Source organism: Pimephales promelas, chromosome 7 (assembly GCF_988280905.1).
Source record: "Pimephales promelas chromosome 7, fPimPro1.hap1.1, whole genome shotgun sequence".
Classification (NCBI taxonomy): domain Eukaryota; kingdom Metazoa; phylum Chordata; class Actinopteri; order Cypriniformes; family Leuciscidae; genus Pimephales; species Pimephales promelas.
The window spans coordinates 29,348,907-29,366,048 of NC_142775.1; the positions used below are offsets into that span (position 1 = coordinate 29,348,907).

At 34.8% G+C, this 17,142-nt stretch overlaps 1 protein-coding gene across 2 annotated transcripts in view; it reads right to left on the bottom strand.

Moving 5' to 3' along the window:
• Positions 1-17,142, bottom strand: part of raph1a (Ras association (RalGDS/AF-6) and pleckstrin homology domains 1a) — a 65,300-nt gene that overhangs the window by 7,109 nt on the left and 41,049 nt on the right. The window contains exons 6-11 of one of the 2 annotated variants that reach the window (XM_039683260.2): positions 16,124-16,198; positions 11,040-11,117; positions 7,928-8,087; positions 3,186-3,307; positions 1,944-2,009; positions 1,675-1,818 (exon numbers count right to left, since the gene is read on the bottom strand). In XM_039683260.2, coding sequence (XP_039539194.2) covers positions 1,675-1,818; positions 1,944-2,009; positions 3,186-3,307; positions 7,928-8,087; positions 11,040-11,117; positions 16,124-16,198 — 645 coding nt within the window. The remainder of the gene's footprint in view (positions 1-1,674; positions 1,819-1,943; positions 2,010-3,185; positions 3,308-7,927; positions 8,088-11,039; positions 11,118-16,123; positions 16,199-17,142) is intronic. The other variant, XM_039683261.2, reaches the window with a different exon arrangement.

Consider the following 17,142-nt stretch of genomic DNA (forward strand, 5'->3'; position numbering starts at 1 on the left):
TGCTCTTTTATCTCTCTCTCGATCACCCTCTTCCTCCCTGTGGTTTGTGGATAATGAGCAGTCACTGGGCTATGTCTACTCTGAACTTGACCCCATTAGCTGATCTCTAAACCTGGAAGAGACAGTCAATGGGCCCTTTATCCCATTAAAAGCAAAGGAATTATGAAATGTGACTGACAGCAAGCGTGTTCATGCTTTAGCACTACAATCAATCTCATTCACGCATGTGTATATTCATATCTTATACGGTCCATCATTTTGTGCTTGAGTCAGGTTTGACATCAGTGATGTCTGGTATCTAATCACGATTTCCTTAATGTGAATACAGCTAGTAAATATTAAAGTACTATTTTATTATCATGTAAATATTATTCATTAATAGTTTCATTTTATTTGTATATTTTCAGATTTTTTTATTTAAATATTTTTTTTTATTTTTCATTTTTTTGTTTGAATAAGTTTGCTTTAATAATTTTGTTAATATTGTTCTTGTGAATTTTTTTATTTTTTTTAGTATTTCTATATTGCTTTCATTAATTTTTATTTCAGATTTTTTTGTATTTTTAGTACCGATCTTTTGATTTTTGTAGCGATTGTGTTTTATCATTGCTGACAGGCTTTATAGTCTGAGTGTATCAACACAAACATGTGACACATACACACACACAGTGCAAGCATATAGCCAACATATGTGCACGTAATCCTACATCTCTGTCATAAGTGTACATAATCTTAATTCCATTCGCCTACTAGGAGATCTAACAACATAAAGAGATATTCTGGGATTATGGAGCAGATGAGCACTTCGCTCTGGGAGAGAATCCTCAATTTAAACTAAAATCAAGCATATCCTCAGACAACTGATTCGTGCTGCTCAAATTGACTGTATACTAGTCAGTCTATGCATATGTGAGGAACCCCAAAGGGACCTTTGCAAAAAAATAAAAATAATTCATGAACTGCATTTATTCATGAACTGCTTTTAATTTTTTTTTTTATAATGTTTCCTAAGGTATATTAGTATCATGTGTATATCAAAAATGGTCATAACAAATAAATAAAAGGCATTTTTCCAACCCTGACTTGAACAGTCTGTTTGAAGGGGCGTGTCTGCTGTGAGACTTCAGTCTAAACGGCCACTGCTGTGATTGGCTAACATTTTTGCATATGAAATAGCTAAGTATTACATGTGGAACTACCTCAAAAACTTTAACTCAGTTTTTACTATTAGAGCTGTGTTACTATTACAAGTGTTGATTCTAGCATTTTATTAAGGTCTACTCCCATCACATGAAAGTTTGCAGAGAGGAGCTTTGTAGCCAGTCACAGACGTCTGTTGAGTGCATGAATGCAGTGATCTCGTCATTGTGACTCAATCTCTGCATTTTCACAAATGCTTTCATCATAACTAACAGAGCTAACATGATGTAAATAAGAGATCCATTGTGCAGTCTGCAGTGTAGACAGCGTCATTGATTACAACAGGAGTTTTGAGTTCTGAAACTTACAGGATGCTTTAATAGTACAATGACCTCTTGAATGTCCACAATTTTTTTCTCAATTCATGACCCCTTTAATAACAGGTGGAAGTACTGTAGGATCATAGTATAAGAGTGCTTGTGTGTCAGTGAGAAGATAATGAATTTCAGAGCAAAAAAAGAGACAGACTCTGACCTTGGCTTTACCCTTTGGCACGTAATATAACCCAGAGGCTCGTAACAGGAAGTACCGCTTCTTCCAGGATTTCTTGCCGTCATCTTTGAGCCAGAGCACCCCTTCCATCTCAGGAACACTGATGGAGCTTCCACAAAAACACTCCTGCTCAAACACACACACACACACACCTTTATCAGCGAGAAAACATGTCTGACATGACCTAAATAAGTCATGCTGTTTAAACCACAAGAGAGAATGTGTATAAGTAGGTTCACAGTCTGCCTTACCTCCAACAGAGCCTCTTTATTTCTGTCTGCCATTTCACACGTCTCCTTACGCCCCAGCAAATAGTTCTGAGGAAACAGACGATTCAGGGAGATGTTAAAGTGGCAAAGAAAATTATCAGTATATCCCTGATTTACAGGTATTGCATACATAGAGCATTAGCCAAAACAAATCTTTAATATTTGAATGTGTTGTTTTAAAGGGAAATCAACTAAGTGCAACACAAGTAAACAAAACGGGTCAACATGGATTGACATCTTGCATTCAGGGTCGCAGCCAGAGACTGGGCAGAGAACACACTTTAACCAGCCTCTGCTGAGATCAATTATTCATTACAGTTCAGCATTTACATGACATTGACCTACATCAGCACATATGCCGATAAACAGCTGAACCATACAGCACTAATAAACTAACCTCTATATTATTAATGCACTCTTTGGTGACAGAACTGCACAAATCAATTTCAAGAATCATTTAATGATCACACTACTTCATTGCATGGCTTTAAGGGACAATTCACTCAAAAATGAAAATGCTGTAATTCTGAAAATGAAAATGTTGACTTTCACTGAGGCCTTCACGCATCATTAGACACAACACCAGTGAATAAATGAATAACTAACTTACGCTATAATTTAAAAGTTTGAGGTTAGTAAGATTTGTTTCAGCAAGGATGCATTAAATGTATCAAAAGTGACAGTAAGGACATGTATAATGTTACAAAAGACTTCTATTTCGAATAAATGATGTACTTTGACCTTTCTATTAATAAAAAAAAAAGTATAATTGTTTTCCACAAAAATATATTAAGCAGCAATGTTTTGAACATAATCTGGAAAAAATGCACAAAATCAACACATAATTTCTGAAGGAAACAGTCATGTGACACTGAAGACTGGAGTAATGATGCTGAAAATTCAGCTTACCATCACAGGAATAAAATACTTTTTAAAATATATTCTAAATTGTAATATTATTTCATATATATATATATATATATATATATTTCATTATTTTTCATATATAGTTTATACTGTATTACTGATTAAATAAAAGCAGCCTTGATGAGCATAAGAGACTATTTTCAAAAACTTAAAACAATCCTAAAGGCAGCAGACTTTTACACAGTAGTGTATACTACTGTATGCTTTACAAGACTTAAATGTACTGCACAAGGACTCATTTTATGCTGCTTTTTGGAGCTAAACAGATATGGTTAGTATTGACAGGCGGAGTATTACCTGAGGGTTCTTGAAAAGTGCATATTTCTCAATGCGTTCGATGAACATGAGTCTGTTGGTGCTGTCCCTGGTCCAGTTTAGCAAGTTCTCCACCAGGTTCTCATGATCCTCGAAGATTCTCTCTGGAAAAACAAAGTGTGGATATTATAAAGATTAAGAGACTGAAAAAAGAGTGACTTGCTGTTCATAAATCAATAAGATCAACTTCATATTCTTTGACCAGTTATTACAGCGTTAAGTACAGTACTTTCACCTCTCCTTGAAAAATTATTCCGATGTGGAAAAAAAGCGATCGTAAATCAAAGATAGTCTATATCATGCATTAAACAGGTCTAAAAGAGAGGTCAGAAAAGAAAAGTGACAAATCTAAAGTATTGTTAGTCTTGCTGGGACTGTTCTGCTCTCTTTGCTCTCTATATAGAAAGAAAAGTATGTAGCATAGGACAAGAAGTATGTAGCAAATTGCACGCACTTGATAAATTTGAAATAGGTAAAAAAAAAATATGTAAAAACCCACTAAGATGAAATCAAACTTATTATTTAAACAAAACTTCATTAAGATGATGTTTTATAATATATTATATAGGCCATTATGCTGAGTTTGCCATGTACATTGAAAAGTATCCTGTCAGACGTGAGATTCTGAAGTTTAGAAAACTCTGCCAGTATATAAGAGAGATGAACAAATAAAGATGGAAAAAAAGAAAAGAGTGAAATCACTGATCTAACAGATTCAAGAAAACATAAATAAAATACATTTACAGAAAATATACATAAAATACATTTAATGTATGAAAACACATGTATTTATCTATTTCCTCATGAGTATGAGTGTGTACATGCACTCACTCACAAAATAACTCTAGAAAAGACCTTGCTTGCTCTTTCTATTAAAGGGATTTTAGCATTGACCATCTGGTGGATGTTCTACACATGACCACTGTATATCCTTGCCTTCCCCTGTCTGACTTTTCTCCTTCCACTGAAAGAGCAGAGAGTGGAAAAACAGAAGCCCTGGAGATGTAGGCTACGGACACACGCATGATCGCTCAGGACCTACATACATAGAGAGAAGCCCAGCACAAGAGGCCTGTGACTCACACACACATTCAATACAACTCTATTAACAACACAAGGAAATAAATTTGATTCGTCACTCAGAAAAAAACCCAACAAAAAAACCCCATTGGTTTACAGCAATGCCTTTACAATGGAAGTGTATGCGTATTTTTATGTATGTGAAAGAACATAAAAATACGCATGGTTTGAAAGTATAATCTCAAGACTCAAACATTACCTGTGTTAAAATGGAAAGTGACATTGCCATTTAAAAGTTTAGGGTCAGTAAGACTTCTTTTTTAAATAATTAAAATTTTTCACAAAAATACTCTATACTTCTATTCAACAAGGATTCATTCATTAATTTGATCAAAAGTGACAGTAAGCATATTTATAATGTTATAAAAGATTTCTATTTCAAATAAATGATGTTCTTTTGAACTTTCTATTTGTTTCAAGAATTGTGAAAAAAAGTATCACAGTTTCCATAAAATATTAAGCAGCACGGCTGTTTTCAATATTGAAAATGATAAGAACACTTTAGTTTGTGGACCAATACTCACAATTAACTAGTTGCTTTTTAGCATATTACTTAGAATAATGACTGTTTAAGTCAAGTCACCTTTATTCATATAGCGCTTTTTACAATACATATTGATTCAAAGCAGTTTTTCAGTGATAAGTTTGTTTTGGCTGTATACAGCAGCTCTAGAAGAAAATAGCATCATAGTTCAGTGATAGTTAATTTTTATTGTAAAAAACGTATTAATTTAGTAAATTTATATAGCCATTCTGGAGAAACAGTGATGTCATCGTGCTGCTCAGTTCAGTTCTCATCAGGCAGATCAATAATATTGTTGACTATTAAGTGTCTCCATTTATTAATATTTATAAAGCACATATTATTCTCCATGACCATATGAAGAGTTCAGATGCAAAAGCCTCTAAGTGCCATTTGAAATTTTCTTCTTTAATGATGATTTTTATCAAGCTTGTATATTTAAGTTCAGTAATTTCACTTAAATAACAATTAATAGGTAATTATCATTGCCATTTAAGTGAAATTACTGAACTTAAATATACAAGCTTGATAAAAATGATCATTCTAGAAGAAAATTTCAAATGGCATTTAGAGGCTTTTGCATCTGAACTCTTCATATTCTACATCCCTTAATTAACCCTATGCAATACCTACTTAACAACTACCTTAGTAACTATTAATAAGCAGTAATTAGAAGTTTACTAAGGCAAAAGACACAATTATTAGTGAATATGTGTTCCTCAAACTACAGTGTGACAAATGTTTCTTAAGCACCAAATCAGAATATTATAATTATTTCTGAAGGATCAGGGTTAACACTTTATTGTACAGTGTCCTTGTTACACATTATATGTAGTTACTATAGTAATTACTATAAATTGTGCATAATTACACGCAACGAACCCTAAACTCTAGTCAGTACATGTTGTTAATTATATAACTAAGTACTTATATGTTTAATTAAACTGTAACAAGGAAAGTGTAACTGATTTATATTTATTAAATATATTAAAGTGGAAATAGTTATTTTGAATTGTAATAATATTTTACAATATTACAGTCTTTACTGTATATTTGATCAAATAAAAGCAGCCTTGGTAAACATGCTGTAAGAAAGGTTTTTTTCTTTTTTTTTTAAACCAAAAACATTAAAAATCTTTCAGACCCCAAACTTATGAACAGTAGTGCACAGTAACATTTTAATACATGACTTGCCGGGTTGTGGGATTCAGGTTTTCATATGAGATTTAAAACTTTTCATAAAATCAGTAAAACATACATTTCCTCATGCAATTGTGGTGGCAAACAATTTTCTATTACCGAATAAGAGACAAACATGTACCAATTGTCTTTAAAGATTACGTATTCCCTTGCAAGGAAAGGTCAACAGCCATAAAGCCATACAAAGTGCCTGCAGAGTGGGACAAAGAAAGAATGGCATCTTTTCTTCTTTAAAGTCTCTAAATGAAGAGACATATCCCATAACTAACACACTGTGTTGCATCCTCCGTTCTCTAGTTGTTACTTCCTCTATGTGTCAAGAACAACATGTCCAACAATCATCAACTGTCTTTGAGTAAAGGCCCTTTGTCTCAGCCTTACATTAGTCACACATTTATTTTTGTCAAGTCACGTATAGAAGGTATTACACATACATACACCAATAAGGGTTAATAGTTCTTTGTTCCATCAATGTAGCAGAGAATCATGGGACTACCTTAATCTAATTACTATGAAAATGGAGAAATGAAAATGCATATATATAGAACATATTAAATTGATTCCACACATTCCACAACTCTCCTGACCGCCATCAATTCTACTGCCTCAAATAACAACTTCTAGTATTACTATTCAGAAATTAGTGAAACTAGTTATTATAGTACTGTACTGTACCAAGTCTAGTGCTACCCATCCCACAAGCAGCACATGATTGTATGGGATAATCCTATTAGGATTTCAGACATAGATTTTGCTAATCTATACTTGCTGCTAATCTGCACCGATCAAATAAATCAAATAGGACTGTTATGTTTTTGAGGACCAGCGAAAAATGAAAGAGATTTTGTGTTTGCAGCTGAATTATCATCCAGCTGTCGTTGCGCTCAATCTGGGGCAAGCCTGACCACATGAATTTAATCCCTTTTTTCATTTGTCTTTATTGATTCAATCTCTCTTTGGATGACACTTCAGACTAGTCAGTGAAGTCTGCCACGCAACATACCACAGCATGCCCACTACCTGCCACATATTCGATGAAGCACAGGTTATCAGTCTTCCTTCTTTACAAGGGTCTTAAATATATACATAAATGATACAGGGTCTAAAAATGATATGTAACGGTTTTGTTTAGCAATTAGCATCAAGTAATCAAGATATCCGCGCAAAATTGTACATTCTGCTTTGTTTGAAGAGTTGTGTTAGTTAAGCTTTTAAACGGAAACAAAATACGCAACCATTTAAAAGGCTGGGGTCGCGAAAACTTTTTTTTTGCTTAAAAATACAGTAAAAACAGTAATATTATGAAATATTATAACATTTTAAAATAACTGTTTTCTATTTTAATATATTTTAAAGTGTAATTTATTCATGTGATGTCAAATCTGATTTTTCAGCATCATTACTCCAGTTTTCAGTGTCACATGTTCCTTAAAAAATCATTCTAATATGCTGATTTGATGCTCTTCAAACATTTCTTATTATAATCAATGTTGAAATCAGTACTGCTGCTTATTTTTTTTTGCTGAAACTGATGCATAAAAAACAGCCTTACAAATAACACTACAAATGTCCTTATTGTCAATTTAATGCATCTATGCAAAATAAAAATAAAAAACAGTATTAATTTATTTATTATTTTTTTTTAAATCTTACTGACTCCAAACTTTTGAATTGGTAGTGTATAGATTTACACATTTTCCACTAAATTATTTGGTGTAGCATATAAAACTTTTTGCAGAGATTTTTGTGCCACTGTTTTTTTTCATTTGGTCTATTACTGTGGTACCAGTATAAAATTCCAAATATACTGTAAACATGTAAATAAAATAAAAACAATCCTATGGTTGGTCCATTTTCATGTCAATTACTGGGCTGTTCTTGGCTAGAACAAGTCACAATTAGGACCGCACAGGGGTCTTACCCGTCTGGAGTTCAGAGATGATTTCCACCAGAGACCAGTCCAGGCTATACCCGCAGTGAGATTTGTCCAGCAGGTTGTCCAGCACCTGACGTACAGTCTGTCTCTCATCCACCATCATAGTTTTTGAGCTTTCATCTGATAGGTGCACTCGGATTACCAACTGAGGGGAGAGACAGGACATGAAAACAGTTATGCATGTTCAGGAGCGTCACTGGGGTTTCTGAGCCCCCTAGCCAAATTCCTGTGTGCAAGAGTTACAAACGTTTGTTTCTTTTCTATGTGCGTTTCCCAAAAATGCACTTCAAGTACTGAAATGTCAGTCACTCATCACTTTGTTTTTTTTTTTTACCTGACCATAAAATGATTAGAGTTTATTTACCTAAATATTCAAGGTAATTATCTACATAACTAAATTTGGGTCTAAATCCAATCCAACTAAATCCAAGTTTATAAGACTCAAATTTATATAAAATATATTAGACTAATATAAGACTCAACCCAACACTTATGAAAGTTCTGCACCCGAACCCACTCGAGTCTTGGGTTGGACCTTGGGTTTTCGGATCCAAGGACCTGTGAAGACCTTTACCAGGGCTCTATGAATCATCCTATTCGTCCACTACTTTGACATTTTATTGGGGGATTTGGCCTTTTGTAAGCACTTCAGGCAAACATTCTCTCATTCAAACATTCTCTGAGAAAAACAGCAACCACATCAACAGCACACAAACAAGATTAAATGAAATAACCCTTCCACATACATATCCCCATTATAGTACAAAAAAATATATATATATCAGCAACAACAAAAAGCCTGTGAACATACAAACCACATTAGAATCCCCTCTATCTCTCTACGACATTAAACACAATATCGCAAGTAAGCCACATATACAATCATGTGAAAAACAAAGTACACCCTTTTGGATTCAATTGTTTTACATATCAGGACATAATAAAAATCGTCTGGTCATTAGCAGGTCTTAAAATGAGAAAAATACAATCTCAGATGATCAACAACACATGACACATTACACTGTGTCATTCTTTAAAAAACAAAAAAGTAAAGCCAAAATGAAGAAGCAATGGGTGGCAAACTAAGTACACCCTATGATTCAGTTGCTAGTAGAGCCACCTTTAACAGTAATAACTTGAACGAATCACTTTCTAAATGACTTTATCAGTCTCTCACATCATTGTGGGAGGAATTTTGGCTCCCTCTTAAAAAGTTGCATCAGGCATTTGTTTATGCACAGCTCTCTTAAGGCTGATTTATACTTCTGTGTCGGACATACCATGACACTGTGTAATAGGTCATGTGTTGTTGTTCATCTGAGGTTGTATTTACCTAATTTTAAGATCTGCTAAGGACCAGATGATTCGTATCTGATACGTAAAAAAACATAGAATTCACTGTTTATGCTGATATTGTTGATAAATTTGATTTATTTCGAACAACCAGTTATTTCTAACGGTCATGTCAGCAGACCTGACTCAACAATCAATATCAGTCATTGCTCAAAAATATACACACACATATCTTTGAGCAATATCTGAGAGTGACAGCTTCTTCCCTGAGCACCACCGCAAATCCAGCAGCTTGTAAAGTTTCTACAAGCTTTAAATTTGGGATTAACTGTGGATTTTAGGAGCGTATTTATAGCGATTTCACTGTGAGAGAGCAGCATTTAAAAGAGACACAGGCTCAGATTTTGCACTGTGACAGTGACCTGACCCAGAAAACATTCCATCAGGGCTGCTGCTGACCCACACACACATTCAGAGAACAGACACTGAGGGACAGTAAGGCCACGCGGGCGCACGTGCACAGACACTAATCCCCTCAATGTGTTTAAGTTGCCTTGATCATCTGGTCTTGGCTGTTTGCATCAACACAACCCTGTTTCACCTCATCAGATAACAGCACATAACCCTCAGGATGACACAGGACATCAATTTATGACTGCACTTATATCGATTTGTATACATGCCTACACAGAAGAGTCCAATATTAGTATTCAGTCCAATATAATTTTTAAAGGCCATTTCAAATATTGATTATTATTGATTATTTGTCCAGTAAATTATATGCAAAATCTAAATTCTATAATTTAATACTGATTATTATTGATCATACTGTCCAGTAAATTATATGCAAAATCAAAATTCTATCATTTAATACTGATTATTATTGATTATATTGTCCAGTAAATTATATGCAAAATCAAAATTCTATAATTGTATAATTTGCTCTGCATCATGCTTAATGCATAGCTGTTCTAAAACCCACTGTAAACCATGGCTTCTTGAGGCTTATTGCTTTATTTGAAAACAACAATAAATCTGTATTATTATTACTATTGATTGATTGATTGTTTATTTCATTCATGCATATTTTTTTCCATTAACTTAACTCATCATTCTCATTTATGTATGAATGATTACACAACAAGAATAAATCATATTTATATTTAAAATCATAAAAATATCAATATATAATTATTATTATTATTATTATTATGAAAGAACCATTAACCAAAGAAGAAAGTGTGACTTTCGGTGAAAAAATTGGGGACTTCTTTTTGGGGTAATCATTAGAAAACAACAATAACAATCATATAAAACAAATACTCTTATTTTTTCATTATTATTAATAATAATTTCATTTTTATTATTTTATGGTCATCATCAATAATAATAATTGTTATTATTTAATTATTATTATTATTATTATTGAACCATTAACCAAAGTAAACTATCAGTAAAACATATTGGTCATCTAGTAGTGATTGGTTATTCTACTCTACTCTACTAAAGGCAACACAGCCCCTCTAAAGCCAAATAACTTGAATAATTCTGCGAGTATGTGCTATAAAATCATTTCCCAGATCCCACGAGAGCCTGATTTAGCTGTGTAAGTGTGCTGCATTACACTGCGTTGACCCACTTCTACACTACACCACTGCACATGCTGAAGATGATATGAAAACTAATGTAGAGCACAGAAGTATGAGCGGTACAGGTTGTTAAACTGGAAATATTAATGACCGGGCTTGTGTCAGTTCAGTTAAGATCTATTTACATGTAAACAAAAATCCGCTGATCATCTCACCTTTTTAACCTGAGCTTCCTTTATCTTCTCCAAAGCTACTCGGATCTTCTCAGCTTTTTGTTTGGCAGCTTGTTCCTCCTAAAGACATACAAACACAGTCACCAAACAGAAATACATTCTGAATTATTATACTGATGTGTGGGGTTCCTCACGACTTCTGTTATGGTTAAACATTTGGACATTTGATGAGCTATAAGACCCAGAGTGCACAATCCTCACATTTACCTGACTTTTCCAGCAAGACGCCATTGTAAAAAGGGTTATTTTGACCTTGAAGAACAGTTTATACAAAGTAAAAAAAGGAAAATAAAATACAATCTAAGCGCTCTTCTCTTGGCATTTGCATCTAGTAGCCCTTTAGCAATCCCTAATACAGATTCACCTCAATAGATTACAGAAAGCTGATTTTCAACAGTCACATTTAGATTTATAGGTCCAGTCGAACAGAAAAATATCCCATTGTAGCAAGGCTGATGCTGGTCCACATCTATTCCTGACTGTTCTGGCCATTGCTGCGGTGTGCAGATCCATTCTCAGAGCAGTTTAATGTCCATGTAAATCCGTAACGGTCATCGGTGAGATTACTGAAGAGTGGATGAGTGGAATATTTTTTCCAACAGCATTAATGATTCCTAGAAGCTATTCTGCCCAAGATCATAAAATGCATTTAATACAACCAGCGGAGAGGTGGAGGATGGGCAGACCTAGCTACACTCTACTACCTCTCATGTACTGGCTAATCTCTCTCTCTCTCTCTCCGTCTCTCTAAAACAAAGAGATGATCCCTCCCCTTTTACTGTCAGATACACTTCTATCAAGCCCTCCCCTCCTCTGTTTCTGTGTGTGTGTGTTTGTGTGTAGTTGCGTTAGTCTGGGTTTGGGATTGTGCCGAATCACAGTGTATTATCCTCTCACACTGAATAACACAAACACACACGAGAAAACCGCCACGAAGGGCACATAAAACCTGACTGCAGCTACAGAATCATCCTAAAATCTGGACACACATGCCTCCTCATTTTAACTAACAAAATGGCAAATGAGGGAATTACATTCCCTCAAGCCTCTTAACAGTACACATCCTCTCCTGACTAATGCTGAGCACAGCAGCTATGCGAATATTAAACATGCAAATAGCATCATATTCATAATCAGAGCCATCTACATTTACTCTTGCTTATTTTGATCAGATTAAGATCAAGTATTTAGTTAGTATATTTTCTCACCGACTCATAGGCAGCATGTGGAAATAGGACATAGCTGACACAGACACGCACATATTCAAAAGAAGCATTTCCCAACACATCTACAAGAGGGGACTGATCTGATGTTCAGAATCCAGATATTATTATTGCCTTATGGTGATACCACTATTGGATTTCAAGGCCTCAATGCCATAACAGAATTACCCTTTGTTTAAGAAGAAAAAAAAAAAAAACTTGTGCTAAAGCATCAGCAGAAACTGGCCAGCAGCTGTTCTCCTGACCCATAATTCTGCATCACAAACCACCTGGCAGCAGAAACTACAATTATCTGTATTACTCCAATATCAAGGCTTGTACAGGATCCAAGGTTTTTCGGAAATTAGGAGAAAAGTGCAGCTTTTGTAGTACGAGGAGAGAAAAAGACATCTCTGTGAACAGGTGTGTCCCCTGAGGGAAGACTTAAAGTTAATAAAAGTGGAGAGGAGGGATATGACGAGTGACATGAACCCAGAAGCTGTATGTTTTCACATTATGTGACGCAGGCACAGTGCGTATGACAGTGAGTCACAAATAACAGCTGAATCTGAATACTTTTTCACAAGACTGAGAAGTTTGTTTACTTAATGATAGAGTCAAGCAATTAACTTGACAAGAACTGAGTATTAATTTCCACCACCTTGTGCAAAAGAAGTGTGCTTAATGTGGACTTGTAGTGTAGGCCCTACTTCAAAACGTAATATATATATACTGTAGAAAAAAACTTGCAGATAATGATATTAATGATATAAAAGGCCACTTTCATGTCTGTTTCTAAATACACTTAAGTACTTCTTAAAAGTGAACCTTTTAAAAAAAAAGTTCAATAAAAAACTACTTTGAAGTACATTTAAAATTATTATACTATAATCATATTTTATCATGCAGTGAAGTACATTTATTTTTGATGTGTTGACTAACATGTAACATGCACATATAAAGCAATTGATTATAATTTTAACTGTATGTGTGCTTATATTATTTTTCAAGTTAAATCATGAAAACTCTCAAAATAGATTTAACAAGTTATTAAATATGGCAATGTTAACGTATTTGTTGCAAGTGGTTGGTGTATCTGTTACGCTGCTGCAGAGCAAGTATGTACTAACTGTGAGCACGTAAGATCTGCTGCTGCTACATGAATAGACACATACATTCCGAAGCAGATCTAGGCAGGTGGAGCTGGGGGAGGTAGAGGGAAGCTCTAGGACCAGTCTACAGCAAACACTGAACCAGACTATTTAAATGTTGAGCAAGCAATCTCATTGGCTGAAAGATCAGCAGAGGCCAATCAGCTTGTGTCATGTGGTAATATGTTTGCTTGCAGTTTGCATGTGAAGCACCTATCAGCCCATACCCTCTACAGTTTCATCACTGAACTAGATATGTAATATATTTGAAATTGCAGCTCATTACAAATTTGTAATTACAAATATATTTAAATACATGACACTTTATTTTCAATAGAAACTACATCAAACTATTCTTTTTAACATACATATTTGTCAGTTTAAATAGTACACTAACTATCAGAGACAACAGAATTATGAAATTACAGATGTACTGAAATCCTCCACAAATGGATCGAAAAGACTTGCATTTTTAATTGCATTTAATATCAATTAAAACTATAATACATTTACTTAATTGTAGTAAATATGTCATTAACATGACATTCAGTTTGCACTTAAGTATATTTTATCTGTAATAAGTACTCTTTTTAAAAGTCTGCTAAAGTGTACTTCGTTTTTTTCACAAGGGATGAGCAGACAGTGTCAGAATAAGGACTGAAAATCTAGGTAATGAAACCTCCCGAGTGCAAAGAGGATTAAAGGCACGTTCACTCAACTCCTGCAGCCAATCAGAACATCTCAACCGACTCCAAGCCTCGCTAATGCCACCACAACACAGCTGACACACTTTAGATAGTGCCCACAGCAAAATAGCCAAGAACAACACAAGAAATGACAGTGGAACTTCACTTTCAGCAAATTTTGTGAACAAATTTCTCACAGATGATTCGGCAAAATGTAAAATATAGTTACCATGAGTTGGTGTTGTGTTTAACACATTATAAATGTGGTTATCAACAGTGGACGGCATCGGTTTAGCCTTCCATGGGTCGATACGCCACAGTACGGTTTAACAGGATGAGCTGATCTAAGCTAAGAAAGCTTAAATCCTGCAAACTGTCCAAAACATGTTTTGTTGAGCAGGTAAATCCTCAAAAAAGTGTAAACAAACACTGGTTGCTAATGGGAGCACAACACTGCTGTGTGATGGGACTGCTGTTTCTGAAGAAACTCAATCTCTACCTAGAATCCATCTGTTGTGCTGATCATTATGTCACTCGCTACCTTGCGGGTCCGTCTGCCACCTGTCCACAGCTAAACGATCTTAGGGTGTACCTATCTAAAAAAAACAGGTACATTCAAACCCTGAGGGAGCACAGTCATCACTTACAGTCATTATCACAGATGTTGTGTTACATAAGCAGTGACGAAAACAAAGTTTCCTTTCATAATAACAGAAGCAATGGTGCTGATCTAACAGCAATTATAAATGATCCATTTCCAGTTTTCATCCTCATGTCCTAGTATAATACTTTTTCTCAGATGTCCAAATGTTTAACCACTAAATGGAATGAGCTCCCCAAAATCCTTTAAGCGTCCTCATGCATATTTAATAATTTGATTCGGACACTTCGCAGTGCTGAATAGCTGCCGTTAAGACAGCTCAAAACGGATTTCAAAACATGCACGCATGAACATGCTCTCCAGTAAGATAACAGTCATAGTGCAAAACAATTTGTTTTCACAAGGATATCTCAGATGCTACAGTCCCTAAGGAGACATGGTGGTAGAAAAAATGAGACTGAGTAAAAATGATATTGCAATGCTTTTGCATTCCCCCTAGAAAACTTGCACTTTGCTTGCTTTGCTGCTAACATACTCTTGCAAAAGAAAGACAGGTATTAAAGTACCATTTTTCCTCTCATTTCACATATTTTCCAAGCGAACGCAAAAGCATTAGATTTTATCTTTGCAGCTTCTCTCCAAGCACTTTAGGGGCTCAGAACAGATGCATCATTATATGATTTAAACCACATTCACTAATGTGACAAATTATAAAGCGGATTGATTCAGTAAATGTCATGCGCAAATGAACATAATAAAAACTAAAAATCTATTTACACCAAGAAAAACATACACGAAAGTAATTTAAAATGACTCCATGAACCTCTTTACACCAAATTATTTGAGTTCGGAAATATTATACTTTCATTGTGAAAATAAAAAAAAATTAGCATTTATGCATTTGGCATCTTTATCCGGCTGGAATTCAACATGTGACTTTGGCATTTATTCACATGTCCAAACTCTTTTTTTAAAAGAGAATTTTATGCAGAAAAATATTTTCTGAATATTTTTGCATTTCTGTTGTTTACTTGTCAGACTTGTTGTGAATACGCCATAAAAAGTAGTGCACTATGACTATACCAACAATACAAAAATGGAGTTTTTGAGTTAATAGAGGCCTGAACATTCTTGTTTTGTTATAGAACACCACAAACATTGTATGTGATGTGAAGTATCCATGCACATCATTTTGCATCAACCATTTATTCTGATTAATCTAATGAACTTTGATTTACTGAACTGACTAGGTGCAGATGAGGGAATCATCAACGCCTTTGTTTCATTAGAAGAGCTTCCTTATGTCTTAGCATAAAGAAAACTGATGGAGGAAAAATTCAGAAAAAAATCATGCTGGCATGCATAGAGGGGTTAGGAAGCCACTAGGAAAAACTCAATACATCCAGAGGTGGAAAGAAGGCGTCACCTTGGTCAGCAAGTGAGAGGGCTTTCCTGCAATGCTTTTCAGAATGAGAGAGGTCTCCCTGTCCAGATACGAGTGCTTTGTGCAGAGAGAGAGAGAGAGAGAGAGAGAGAGAGAGAGAGAGAGAGAGAGAGAGAGAGAGAGAGAGAGAGAGAGAGAGAGAGAGAGAGAGAGAGAGAGAGAGAGAGAGAGAGAGAGAGAGAGAGAGAGAGAGAGAGAGAGAGAGGAGACAAGAGTCATTAGTGCTTTGATTAATAAAAAAATAATCATTGTTCATAGTGTGAAAGCATAGGGGAAAATTGTGAGCAATAATCACTGCAATGGTCCCATCGAAACAGTTGCATGTCACATAACATATGATTAATTTCTCTATGATCAATCACTTTGGTTTCATATAAGATGCAATAAGCATTTTATTTTTGTAACAGCGTGCGTAATTAAATTATATGCTAAATGAATAAAATGTAGTAGTAATAATATTAATATATTGAAATTGAGGTCAAAAGAATCTGCTAAATGATTAAAATATTCAACAATTATGCATTTAGTACTTTATAGGTATCTGTCATTTCAGTTGATCTTGAAAAGAGACTCTCATTGGCTGGGCCCTTTTATCCAATCAGAAAACTTCAGAGAAGTTAAACCAATAACAAAACACTGTGTTGTACATTTTCAGGTTTGTTGATATGACTTTGGAGGGTTTGGGAAAAATATATGCGGTTGGGGCGGGGTGTCCAGGTTTAGCAAAAGTTTGCAAACGACTGAATCACTTATCTATCATCAATCATCTGTAGGTCAATCATGTTTGTCAGTAAAAATCTGTGGGATAGAAGGATAGATTAGTGAAATCCCTCCACATCAATCTTCTCTGTTCAACCACAGAGTCAAAGGAAGCATGCAACTCATTGACTGCATTCAGACAGCTTTAAATAGTTTCATTTCACAAAAGCTGCCCAGACAAACAGCAACAGGGACAAAAATACTAATCGCCCAAAAAGAATTTGGCAATTGTTGACATGGCA